Here is a 13,005-nt window from a genome sequence, read left to right on the forward strand (position 1 = left end):
GAGAGTAATGGAGAGTGGTTTGGTGAAGAGAGAAGAGATGGTGAAAGCCTTGTATAAGATGAAATGTGGCAAGGTGGCTGGAGTGGATGGTAATGCATCTGAATTTATCAAGAAAGGGGGTGACTGTGTTGTTTATTGGTAGGTATGGATATTCAATGTATGTATAGATCATGGTGAAGTGCCTGAGGATTGGTGGAATGCATGTTCAGTGCCATTTTATAAAGGCAAAAGGGATAAAGGTGAGTGTTCAAACTAGAGGCATATGTTGGTTGAATATACCTAGTAAGTTAAATGGAAGAGTACTGACCAAGAGGCTGAAGGCATGTACAGAGCATCAGGTTGGGAAGGAACAGCATGGTTTCAGCAATGGTAGATGTGTGGATCACGTGTTTGCTTTAAAGAATGTGTGTGAAATACTTAGAAAAACAGATGGATTTGTATGTGGGATTTATGTAACTGGAGGGCATATGATCAGGATAGAGAGAGATGCTTTGAAGAAAGTCTGAAGAATATGCAGTGTAGGAGGAAAGCTGCTAGAAGCAGTGAAAAGTTTTATCAAGGGTGTAAGGCAGGTACATGGGTAGGAAGAGGGGAGAGTGAATGGATCCAAGTGAACACTGCTCTGCAGCAGGGGTGTGTAATGTCACCAAGACTGTTTAATTTGTTCTTGGATGGTATGGTGAGTGAAATAAATGTGAGAGTTTTGGAGAAAGAGCAAATAGCAGTCAGTGGGGGATGAAAGAGCCTGGGAAGTGTCAGTTGTTGTTTGCTGTTGATACAGCACTGACGGCAGATTCGAGTAAGAAACTGCAGAGGTTGGTGACTGAGCTTGGAAGTGTGTGTGGAAGGAGAAAGTTGAGAGATTGTGAATAAAAGCAAGATTTTTAGGTTCAGTAAGGGTGAGGAATGGGTTAGCTGGAGTGTGAGTCTGAATGGAGAAAAATTGGAGGTGATTGTGTTATTGGCTGCTTATTTAGGATTTTTAATTTATGTATGGATCACAGAAGGACCTGACAACTGGCGGAATGCCTGTATAGTGCCACTGTATAAGGGCAAGGGAGACAAAGGTGTGTGTTCAAAGCACAAAGGGATACACCAGTTGTATGTACCTCATATGTTGTATAAGAGAATGGGGATGGAAAGGGTAGTGGCATGCACAGAGCATCAGATTGGGGAAGACCAATGTGGTGTCAGGAGTGGTAGAGGGTGTGTGGATCACATGTCTGCTCTGAAAAATGTGTGAAAAATGCTTACAGAAACAGACGAATCTGTGTAGCATTTATGGATCTGAAGCAAGTAAATAACATGGTCCACTGATATGCTTTGCAAAAGGTGTTACAGATATATGGTGTGGGAAGAAAATTATCAGATGCAGTGAGGAATTTCTATTAAGAGAGTAAGGTCTGTGTGCATGAAAGAATAAAGGAGTGGAAGTGGTTTCAAGAGACCAGTCAATACATATGTCAAATTCCTAACTGACTTACTGGATAGAGTATGGGAAATAGGAAGACTGCACAGAGGCAAGTAATGTTCTTGAGCCTGAATTATTAAATTTTTCTAAAGTACTAAAAAACTTAATACAAATTAGAAAGAAACAGGTAAGTACCTCATATTTAGTGTTAGGATGAAGTTTATCAATTCTACACTTTATTTCTTGAGTACTGTTGACCTCAGGACGGATGGGCCCAAAAGTGGAGCCTCCTCCTCGCCAACGAATTTCATATAACTGTTCTTCATGGGGTTTAAAACTAACTTCAATTTCCTCTGGAGATAATGCCATAGCTGTTACTTTGTCTACACTTTTTGGTGCTGGAAGTAAAAACATTGTTAATAAATAAAAGGCATTCTAAAAATGACTTTTACTATTACTAGAGGAATAATTTTGTATCTTATAAACATATCCATACTACATATAAGACCCATATTTTCTGAATACTATAAATAAATGTGGGCATATTCTAGACAACTACAAATTCACAAACATCTATAGTCTCTTCCTCTCTGAAATAACACAAAAATAACAAAAAAATACATGTTTATTTCAAAAGTAAATATATGAATCAAGATGTAATCAAAAAGGGCTTCAGAGTTTTACAGTATGCATGTAACCCAAGTAAGAGTAATCTACACCTGCTCAGTTTCAAGATTTGGAGAAGCACATCTGTATTAACATTTGAAGGGGTTCAAAAGAATCCTGTGTAGTAGCTTGTAGACAGTCACTGGCCTGGGAGGTGTAGTGAGTCAGCATTCAAGTGGCTGTCAAGATGAACATCTCAGACCCATTTAGCTGTTTGTTCTTACTGCCCTAACCACATATCTCTACTTGTCACACATAACACTTGACAACACTAAACTCATGCAACTTATTCTTTGTCACTAGATTTTCCTGTGATGAAAGCAACGTGCAAGCCATGCCTTTTTGGCAAAATAGAAGGATTAAGAGACAAAAGTAGTAGGTAAGAACATGCAACAGAAGCATTAAGTGTAAACATTTGGTAGAAGCAGTAGGTAGGAACAAGAGGTGGGAGCATTAGGTAAATGTAGTAAGTTAGAGCACTGGTAAAGAACATTATATAGCCACATTAGACAGAAGTAGTAGGTAGGCACATTAAGCAGAAGCCTTGCCCTAAAGTTATTGTTATGGGTGAGGCTCTAAAGCCTATGAAGTGGCACTGGAGTTCACCATCTAAGGAGACTCTTTTGCCATGGAGTCAATGATATAGGTACAAAACACATCCTGAATAAATGATGCCTGAATTAAAGATAACTTATGAAGAAAAAGAAAAGCTCTTCATCATTCAAGAACAAAGAAAGATAAAGGAATGTTCTTATAATTCCATTCCTTGTGCTGACTGTGTAAACACATATTAGTTTTTTGACATGAGGGGGACCATATCTATATAGTTGGCTTAATCAAATGCTGAAGATGAGAATGGGTTGGAAGTCTGGTGGAAACCTTAAAAAAATGTAAACATCTAGAAGCAACTATATACAAAGAAAGAAGTAAAGTTCAAGAAATACTCGGTTATAAGAAGTAAAGTTCAAACAGATATTTGCCAGAAATGTCAGATTAAGAGATAAGGCACAATAAGAAGTTCAAAACAGTGTTTGCCATAAATGTAAGGTTAAGCGATAAGGCACAAGTATAAATATCACCCCACTTATACAATCAGGATATACAATTACACACAAACAAATGCAATAATTCAAAGAAATTTCTACCTTTTTCATGAAATATTACATTCAGACTCAAAATAAAAAATGATATACCTTTGTCTTTTGTCTTAAATTCAGAACTTGGACCTGGGAAAGACTTGATTCCTAATCTCTGGTTGTACACTGTCTCTACAGCACTTCGAAATATGTATTCTGTATATGGCTGTAGTTCATTAACAGTTATAACATTATCCATACTTTTCTGAAACAGAAATTACCAGTTTAAACAAAGAAAATGTAAAATGATAATTGAAAAGGAATAAACTGATTAAACAAGCAATCTAATTACAAATATACACACAGTAGAGTTTCACTTAAGCATAAAAAATTTCAACCTACCATTAGCTGACAGTGGGTTGTATTAATGGAGCAGGAGGTTGAATTTGAGTCTGAAACAGGAGCATAATACAATATGTATGTAACAGGAGGCAACGTTATTGATCTGCAGCCATCAGACTTAGCTTCAGGGGCCAATAGCATAATGGCGATTGCAGTTTCCCGACTACCAACCAACTTTGGTTTATTTGTATAATTGGATGTTACAAGGCATTCTGTGTCTGGAAGAAAATATAAATAACATCTGGTTACTCTCATTGGTACTATGAAGATAGGTGAAGTGAAGCCATACTGTATACACCTGGAGCAATCAAAATAAAACTGGTGCTTTTACACAGCCCATACTGACTCTCATATCTCGTCTGTTGCTTGGTAAAAACAGTAGCTGCATTCATATATGCTCTGCCTCCTCTAGGAAACTCTAGTGTATTCAACAGTCTCAAATTTTGCAAAAGCACATAAGGATGTAAAATGAGCCTGACTTTGGAAAACATCTGCATTGTACATCTAAAATACAGATTTTCCCAAAGTTCTAATCTACTTACATCATAATGTGTTTTCACTCAATCTTAAAGACAATGTACACTTTCTTGTTAGCTAGAACATTCAAAATTCTCAATAACCTATCTAAACATAAAATTGGTTTACATGCTCTCCTATTCTCTAAATCCCCCTCAATCCTTTTTACAGTGTCAGTCAAAATTCTACTTCACACCTTATCACCATTTTGAACATACTTATTTCTCTGCAGTTCTTGCATCTGTGCTAACTCCCTTTACCTTAAGAAAACAACTACCACTACTATCTAAATATCTGGCACCTGTCCACTAATTTGTGAAGTCAATCATATCTTCAAGACCTATCTATATCCAGTTTCCTATACCATTTCACTACCTCGCTCATAAAAAAACAGGAGAAAATACTCCCAAACACTGAATCTGAAAAGCTGAGGTTGAAGCATAAAATAAGCAACGTGTGGAGGTATATTATAATAAACATACTTGATTGCCGTTTCCTGCATTAGCAAAGTAGAGCCAGGAAACAGAAAGAGCCATCCACTCACATACACATATATAAACATATATATATAACATAAAAACCTCCAACAGCCAGGACCGAACCATGGCCCATCCACTCATATACACGTATATATACATACTGATGTATACATATATATACATACACATATGCAGACACATACATACATACACAGGTACATATTCATACTTGCTTGCCTTCATCCATTCCTGTCACTACCCCATCCCACAGGAAACAGCATCAATTACTAGCCTCTGCTTCAGCGAGGTAGCACCAGCTAAACAGACAAAAAAGGCAACAACTTGTTCACATTCAGTCTCTAGCTGTCATGTGTAATGCACCAAAACCACAGCTGCCTATCCACATCCAGGCCCCACAGACCTATCCATGGTTTAACCCACATGCTTCACATGCCCTGGTTCAGTCCAGTGATAGCATGTCTACTCCGGTATACAACATCCTTCCAATTCACTCTATTCCTTGCAAGCCTCTCACCCTCCTGTATGTTCAGGCCCCGATCACCCAAAATCTTTTCCTCTCCATCTCTCCACCTCCAACTTAGTCCCTTAGTTCTCCTTGTTCCCTCCACTTGACACATATATCCTCTTTATCAACCTTTCCTCATCATTCTCTCCATATCTCCAAACCATTTCAACACACCCCCCTCTGCTCTCTCAACACACTCTTTTTATTACCACAGATCTCTCTTACCCTTTCATTACTTACTCGATCAAACAAAAGTTTCTAGGATCTTTGGGATAATCAACCATCAGCACATTCAAAGTGTTGGCATGAATTTAAATGGTGCCCAATGTCTGAATAAGATAATCATAAAGTATTCAGATCATCTATCAAAATATGTAAAAGAAGTAATCAAAATACAACTTCAGGAATCATCTTGCTGTATATCTTAGGTGCAGATAATAGAATAAGGGGAGATTTGAATTGGGCACCCCTTACCTGGCATAGGTTGTGTGGCAAGGTCAACTGGGGCAAGAGATGAAGCATTGTGGAGTGGCTGAAAGTGCAAGTCTTCAGGCACCAACACTCCAGTCTTGGGCAGCCACAAGAGGGTTTGGTTGGTTGCAGTAAAGCAATATAGATGTGAAAAGTCAACTGCTATTTCAGTACAGGAACCTGGGAGCCACAGTAAAAAATCTTATCAAATAATGCTGTAATTTTCTCTATCAATGGAAAGTTTAAACATTTTATATATACTGATATGTGATATAGCAGTGATAGTAATAATAGCCTAAAAATTATGAGGATAAACTAATGAGATATCTCTACAATGAAGACTTACCATATCCATATTCTTCAGGCATAAAAATTGCTTCACAGAAGCATCCAGATATATCAGTCTTGTACACTACTGTGGACCTCGGAATATCTGGGGACAGTCCAGATGCAACAAAGTATATTGACAGGTCTGATGTGTTTGTGGTGTCAAGGGCAATGCCACCACCCAGAACAGGTGATTTCATGCAATTACAGTCCAAATTCCTGAAAATCATAAAAATGCATGGTGATTATATAATACCAGTAATCCTTAACTAAATTGATTCATGTAGATATAAATTAGGATAACTTTATAAATAATTTAATAATGGTGATTTTCACAATTTAGATATAAAAATTCTAATCTTTCATACCTATTCCCTTTTGCGGTGACCCTGTTATAAACCAACTTATCAAATCTCTCTCCATCCACTGGCAATATTTGTTTCCTCCCTTCTTTATCTCATTCAAGAAAAACTAAAAGAAAATACAATTTGTTTTGGCCATGAATCTTGAAACTTTGAAGAATCAATCAGATGTTTATCATTTTAATTCATCATCTCTGAAGATAAAACTGTGTAAGCTGTTCTCAAGTTCCTATTTTCATCAATTATGCTATAACACCTCCTTTGAAACAAATCTTTTCTCCAGCTGAGAGGGTGGTCAATTCCAAAAATCACTCCAAACTGCTTCAATGACCCATAATGGACACTCAAAGGACTATTTTTCACACAATTTCATAACAAACATGTCCAGATGCAGCCTATATTGCAAGAAAAAATCATGGAAAGTCCTACTCATTCCTCTTCCGCTATCACCATCAACCTATCCAGGTACTCACTATATACAAGATGTTACTTTATTTTGACCACCTGCAGATTCAGAGATGAAAGGAAGAAGCTGGTGGCATTTAGAAGCCTGGCATGACCATTACAGTAGACAGGGGTCTTGATGGAATAGCTGGTGATGTACAGATGTCTCCCACAGTGGGCTGTAATTAACTATAAACTCTTACCTTTCCTCATTAAAAACATTTTGCAGAGTGTTTGAAGACAAACTTGTTGCTAACAACTGAAGACCTCTATGACTTTCTTGAAGCATGAACACTTGACTGGAATACAAAATAATAAAAATAAAATGTAACTAAAATATTCACAATACTCATTAGGAAGCAGTAACTTCCTAATGTTAGAAAACATGAATATCTTTGAATGGGGCTAAAATTATCAACAAGTCAATTACAATTCATTAGAAAAACATATTGTAAAAACATGTAAGAAAGAAACAATAAGAAAAAATCTAACCTAGTCATGGGAGACAGTAAGAATTTCTTGATATGGCCAGTCATGTTGATTTTGTTAACTAATTTTCTACTCTTCTGTCCAATATTGAGAGTGTGAATCTTAATTTCATCAGATTCTACTGGCTGTCTTTCAGCCCACACAATCACTTCACCAATCCAGTCTACTGCTAAGCCAACGCCAACACCATCAAGCCGCAAAAGCTAAAAAGAGAAAACATATTGAACATCAAAAAAAAAAATGTAAACGTCATCAAGCTAACTTGCCACTTGCCCTTATCCTGTGTAGTTATTCTTGCTGCAACTAGCATTACTACAGGTGTTTAAGGAGAAAAAAAGTAAAACTGCCAGTCATATAAAAAAAGTTTGAAAATTCTGTTTAAGATATCACTATAATCACCAACATTCATAAAAAAAGTTTGAAAATTCTATCTAAAAATATCACTATAATCAAGTTTCAATTACCCCCAATGTCAAGTCAGCCAGCCATCAACCTACTCCCTCCACACTGCTCTAGCTTAGGTCTGGGAAAGGCTAGATTTATTCATGAATAAGTTTAGAAGGGATGAGTTAGCTTTCAAATTTTTGATGTTAGAATGAAACCATGATGTGATTTGATTTATCTATCATGTTTTCAGTAACTGTGTACATTTCTCATGTTTATTTTTCATTAATCAAAATGTCAACAGTAAACTTGCCATGCTTGATATTCTCTGTGAGTGTCATGCCTTTTTATTTTTATGTCCGCCGACAACAGACATGTGGGAATCACATGTTAGGAGATCATTATGACCTTAATAAATGAAGTGTACATGACAGTATATACAAATGTCTAAACAGCTACTTGATTGTAAAGATGGCTAAAGAGATGGGGGTCTCACTCGTGTAAGCTCTCTTCCCATACTGTACAAATAAATAATTACATTTTTTCATACATGATCACCATTTCCTGCATTAGCAAGGTATCACACCTAGAACAAACGGAGGACATATCTGCTCAATCCATTCTCCTGCTGTCATGTGTAATGCATCGAAACCACAGCTCCCTATCCACAACCAGGCCTCTCAGACCTTTCCATGGTTTACCCTGGATGCTTCACATGTCTTAAATTCAGTCCATTGACAGTACATCGACCCCTGTATAACACATTGTTCCAATTCACTCTAACCAGTGCAAGCTGTTCACCCTCCTACATGTTCAGGCTCCAATCGCTCAAAATCCTTTTCATTTCATTCCTTCATCTCTATTTTGGTCTCCCTGTTCTCCTTCTGTACACAAAACTTCTTTCGATACTGTTTTTTCAAAATTCTTTATACTGCTCATGTCCAATGAAAGGACCAGAAGACATGGTTTTTTGAGATGCGGAACGTTTGCCAATAAACAATTGCCTGGATTCTCTCCCTCTGTAAAAATATGCAGGACTTCAGGAGTCTCCAAGATAGTACCCTCCAGGGAAAAATAATCTTGAAATGTTGGTTCTACTGCTGGAGCATGACAAATTTTTTGTACACTCTTTTCTATAGGATTCTTTGGCAAAATTACGAGGTGAGGGCAATTGAAGGGTCAACTTAAAAAGTAGGTTTTGAGTCAATGGACAGCATTATTTTTAAGCTAGACTCTTCTCTTGCAGTCACCTTCTTTCCTGGTCTACTGTCCCATAAGGAAGCAGATTCACTTTCCTATAATCTTTGTAGTCAGAAATCAAGCTGCAGGTAGGAAGCAGAAGGCTGCAGCTTGATGACTTGGTTAGTTGCCTGAGGTGGATGTAACTTATCTAGTGATTACAGCATTATTCTTGTGCAGAATGTTTACAATGTCACATGGAGAAAAACTGGAGGAAGTGAAGTGTTTTAGATATCTGGGAGTGGATCTGTCAGCGGATGGAACCATGGAAGCGGAAGTGGATCATAGGGTGGGGGAGGGGGCGAAAATTTTGGGAGCCTTGAAAAATGTGTGGAAGTCGAGAACATTATCTCGGAAAGCAAAAATGGGTATGTTTGAAGGAATAGTGGTTCCAACAATGTTGTATGGTTGCGAGGCGTGGGCTATGGATAGAGATGTGCGCAGGAGGATGGATGTGCTGGAAATGAGATGTTTGAGGAAAATGTGTGGTGTGAGGTGGTTTGATCGAGTAAGTAACGTAAGGGTAAGAGAGATGTGTGGAAATAAAAAGAGCGTGGTTGAGAGAGCAGAAGAGGGTGTTTTGAAATGGTTTGGGCACATGGAGAGAATGAGTGAGGAAAGATTGACCAAGAGGATATATGTGTCGGAGGTGGAGGGAACGAGGAGAAGAGGGAGACCAAATTGGAGGTGGAAAGATGGAGTGAAAAAGATTTTGTGTGATCAGGGCCTGAACATGCAGGAGGGTGAAAGGAGGGCAAGGAATAGAGTGAATTGGAGCGATGTGGTATACAGGGGTTGACGTGCTGTCAGTGGATTGAATCAAGGCATGTGAAGCGTCTGGGGTAAACCATGGAAAGCTGTGTAGGTATGTATATTTGCGTGTGTGGACGTGTGTATGTACATGTGTATGGGGGGGGGTTGGGCCATTTCTTTCGTCTGTTTCCTTGCGCTACCTCGCAAACGCGGGAGACAGCGACAAAGTATAAAAAAAAAAAAAAAAAAAAACATTTTTGCACGCATTAAGTCTGGATGTGGCATTTCTAATCTTCTTTTCCTTAACCCAGTGGCCATGAGAGTAACTGCATGAAGTGAGGACAAGAAGAGAGTACCTTGAAAGTATATTTTTCAATGACTTAAAGCCAACTTTTTAAAACCCATTATTAGTGATATAGTATACGTGTCTTTATCAAAGCACCGGTCCAAAAGATGACACAATAGTACAATCTATGATGAAAGCCCTTTCCTCCCCACTGACAAAAAATTTTCTAAAGCAAATACTTTCTTCATTGTAAAAATAGCAACAAAAATAATAGCTGAAGCATGAGTAGATATCACTTTTTTGTATATTTCATTATGTACTAAATTAGCACATACTACCTACAATTACCAGCTAAGAGATGCAGCAGTAATATCAGTCCATAGGACAGACATCATTGAAATCAAATTTACAGATAATCTAATCACTATAAAGCCCAAGTTTCATCGTAAGAAGTTCTATTATTCCAAGATCATATTTTACTTTAAGTTGACAGAAGTTTTTTAAAAATTGCAGTATCATATTTCATAAAAACTGAGACTATACAGAACAAATGAAAATCATATGGTAAATCAAAGTACTATACACACCCTTTGAGTGAAGTTTGTTTTCATGTCAGTCAAATATATGTCTGAATTCATGTCCATCCAGGCAAAAGATGAATTCTTCAGAAGAGGTGTCACCCACTGTACTCTGGAATCCTCATTCAGTATTTCTATTTCTTCTTGAAGATCTGCATCAAGCTTGATAAGTGACTTGTCACTCACCACAAGGAGTAATGGAGTTGGCATATGCTGTTGAAGATCTTCCAGAACTTCAGAACTGTAAGGTCCTTTACCCATCTCATTGACTGCTGCCACCTGGAAAAGTTGTGCACATCCAATACACCCAAATGTTATCAAATACCACCAAAACTGACTTTTCAACAGTTACTGCTTCAATAAAAAGTAATATACAATCCTTTAACATTCTTCAATATGATATGCACATACAAAGGATTCTTACCTTGAACTTATAGATTTGGTCAAAACTAAGGTTTTCAATCATCAGGTGGTTCAGGTTGCCATCCATCTCAACACTTTTGCATTTCTCTCCATCTCCTGATGTACAGTAGATTACCTCATAACTTGTAATCTTACCATTTGGCTTCTCAGGAGGAGACCAACGCAAATGGATCTTAGCAACAGCATCCTGTCAACATGGACCAATTAAAGAAATGTATCACAGAGATAATCTCTATAATCTCATTATATTTCCATTCCTAAGGTGATGTCAGATCATAGTACAGGGTGTCTCAAAAGTCTAGACCCAAAGAAGAATTCATCATTTACCTTTAGTTCAGCAAACATTCATGTTGCATTTCATGAACTGGGGTAAAAATATTCATAAATATTGGACAGCACTAATGAGTATGTGAAAGCCAATTAACCTCTTGATTCCAGATTTTTGAAACATTCAGGAATTTTGCAATATACCACATGAAGTACATTTTATCTATGAACTGCAAACCTGAATTTTCTGCACAAATGTCCTCAGATCTTGTGGAGCCTCAGGTAAGGTTGCTGGTGTTCTGAGGGTTTTCACAAGTCTTGCACCTACACTCCAGTCTGTAATGCCCCTCACAGACACCTTGAGTAAAGAATAGGGTGGCAGTGTTCCTTCATAGGGAACACTACTATGGTTTGTAAGGAATGCCTTTTTATTACTACCATTATCAATTATGACTTCATAAATAAGGTTGCCATAGTTAACATTGGTGACAGGTTCCCATTCAAGAACAAAGTCTTCCCATGTGCCTTTAACTACAACAGAGCTTGCGTCTACTTGGTCAGGAATCACAACTGGCTTCTCAATACCATCTGAAAATAATAACAGTACAACAGACTGGCAGGAAGGATATAAAAAAAGCAATGAGAGAAATGAGGAACACATTAAGTGATGATGCATCATGGAAGTATGGTGAAGAAATTAGGGCTGGAGCCCTAAGAAAATTAAGAAAGAAAACAATGGGAATCTGCACACACAAAGGAGCCCATTAGTACAAGCTAGAAAGATGGGCAGTCTAAAATTTGGATCTGAAATAAGGACAGTAAACTGAGTTAGAAATTAAGGATGTGAGGTCAAAGTATGATAATACTTTGGATGAAGTTCTGAGATCAAAAAGACACATGGAAAGGATGAGTGACTGAAGTGTAAAAGAGAGATAAAGAAAAAGAAATGAGGGAAAGCAATCATAAATAGGATGATAAAAATGATGAACAATGTGACTGAAGAGATTTTTAACTTGCAGAATTATATGGAGCTGTGCAAGGTGAGAGATGCATACAGAATGTTCTGCATGAGACAACTCACCCTACACTGCATAGACAGACAGCATAACTGAATGAAGTAGACAGACAATCAAATTAAGTCTTAACTTTCAGATAAAAGCAGATTCTTTATAAGATTATACCATCTAGTAGGTAATGAATATTTACAAAGCACAAAATTACAAATAATCTGCTTTTAAAATAACAACCTTCAGTTCACTTAAATCTAAATTACCATTATATTTACAAATTACATATCTATAAAGAAAATAAATAGAGCTAACTTAACATACTCCGCAAAATATCATAAAGGCATAATTATCAGAACAACAAATAACTAAAATACGTTACCAGGCATTGGCTGGAGGTTAGGAAGCACTATTGTAAAGTGAGAAACTTCCAAATTAGAAGTGTGAAGAGCAGCAGAATTGTTGAGGCTGGTGTCTGAAACAACCACATCTCCATCCTCACCTAGCCAAAGCAGCCGCTCACTCAGATACCACATTGGCCCTACATTAACAAGCAGTTAAATTAGCACAGTACTGGATACTGAAGCCCTTATGTTTCAACATTACATACAAATTCATGATAATGCAAAATATGAAACCTACAAACTTACAAAATATCAAGAGTTTATCACAATAAAAACTCACAGAAAGCATATCCAATAGCTTGAACCAAATGACACATACTTATTGAAAACTTCATCAAACTCATATTCAATGAAATTAAAACTCAAAACACTATCTGAAATTTCACAGCTAATTCCTGCTATCCTACTTATTAATCACACCCTCATCCCAGAACAGCATGGGATTCTAAGCCGACAAAACCTTTTCAGCTATCCTTCTAACTGTAGGACAAAGAG

General features: G+C 37.3%; 1 protein-coding gene across 3 annotated transcripts in view; it reads right to left on the minus strand.

The window, feature by feature from the left end:
* Positions 1-13,005, minus strand: part of sev (receptor protein-tyrosine kinase sevenless) — a 122,497-nt gene that overhangs the window by 25,980 nt on the left and 83,512 nt on the right. For all 3 annotated transcript variants that reach the window (XM_071657455.1, XM_071657454.1, XM_071657453.1), the window contains exons 19-29: positions 12,489-12,647; positions 11,338-11,687; positions 10,834-11,019; positions 10,419-10,688; positions 7,173-7,372; positions 6,884-6,979; positions 5,894-6,093; positions 5,551-5,727; positions 3,556-3,773; positions 3,271-3,418; positions 1,607-1,809 (exon numbers count right to left, since the gene is read on the minus strand). In XM_071657455.1, the coding sequence (XP_071513556.1) occupies positions 1,607-1,809; positions 3,271-3,418; positions 3,556-3,773; positions 5,551-5,727; positions 5,894-6,093; positions 6,884-6,979; positions 7,173-7,372; positions 10,419-10,688; positions 10,834-11,019; positions 11,338-11,687; positions 12,489-12,647 (2,207 nt within the window). The remainder of the gene's footprint in view (positions 1-1,606; positions 1,810-3,270; positions 3,419-3,555; positions 3,774-5,550; positions 5,728-5,893; positions 6,094-6,883; positions 6,980-7,172; positions 7,373-10,418; positions 10,689-10,833; positions 11,020-11,337; positions 11,688-12,488; positions 12,648-13,005) is intronic.

The sequence above is a fragment of the Panulirus ornatus genome, chromosome 64 (assembly GCF_036320965.1).
Source record: "Panulirus ornatus isolate Po-2019 chromosome 64, ASM3632096v1, whole genome shotgun sequence".
Lineage (NCBI taxonomy): Eukaryota > Metazoa > Arthropoda > Malacostraca > Decapoda > Palinuridae > Panulirus > Panulirus ornatus.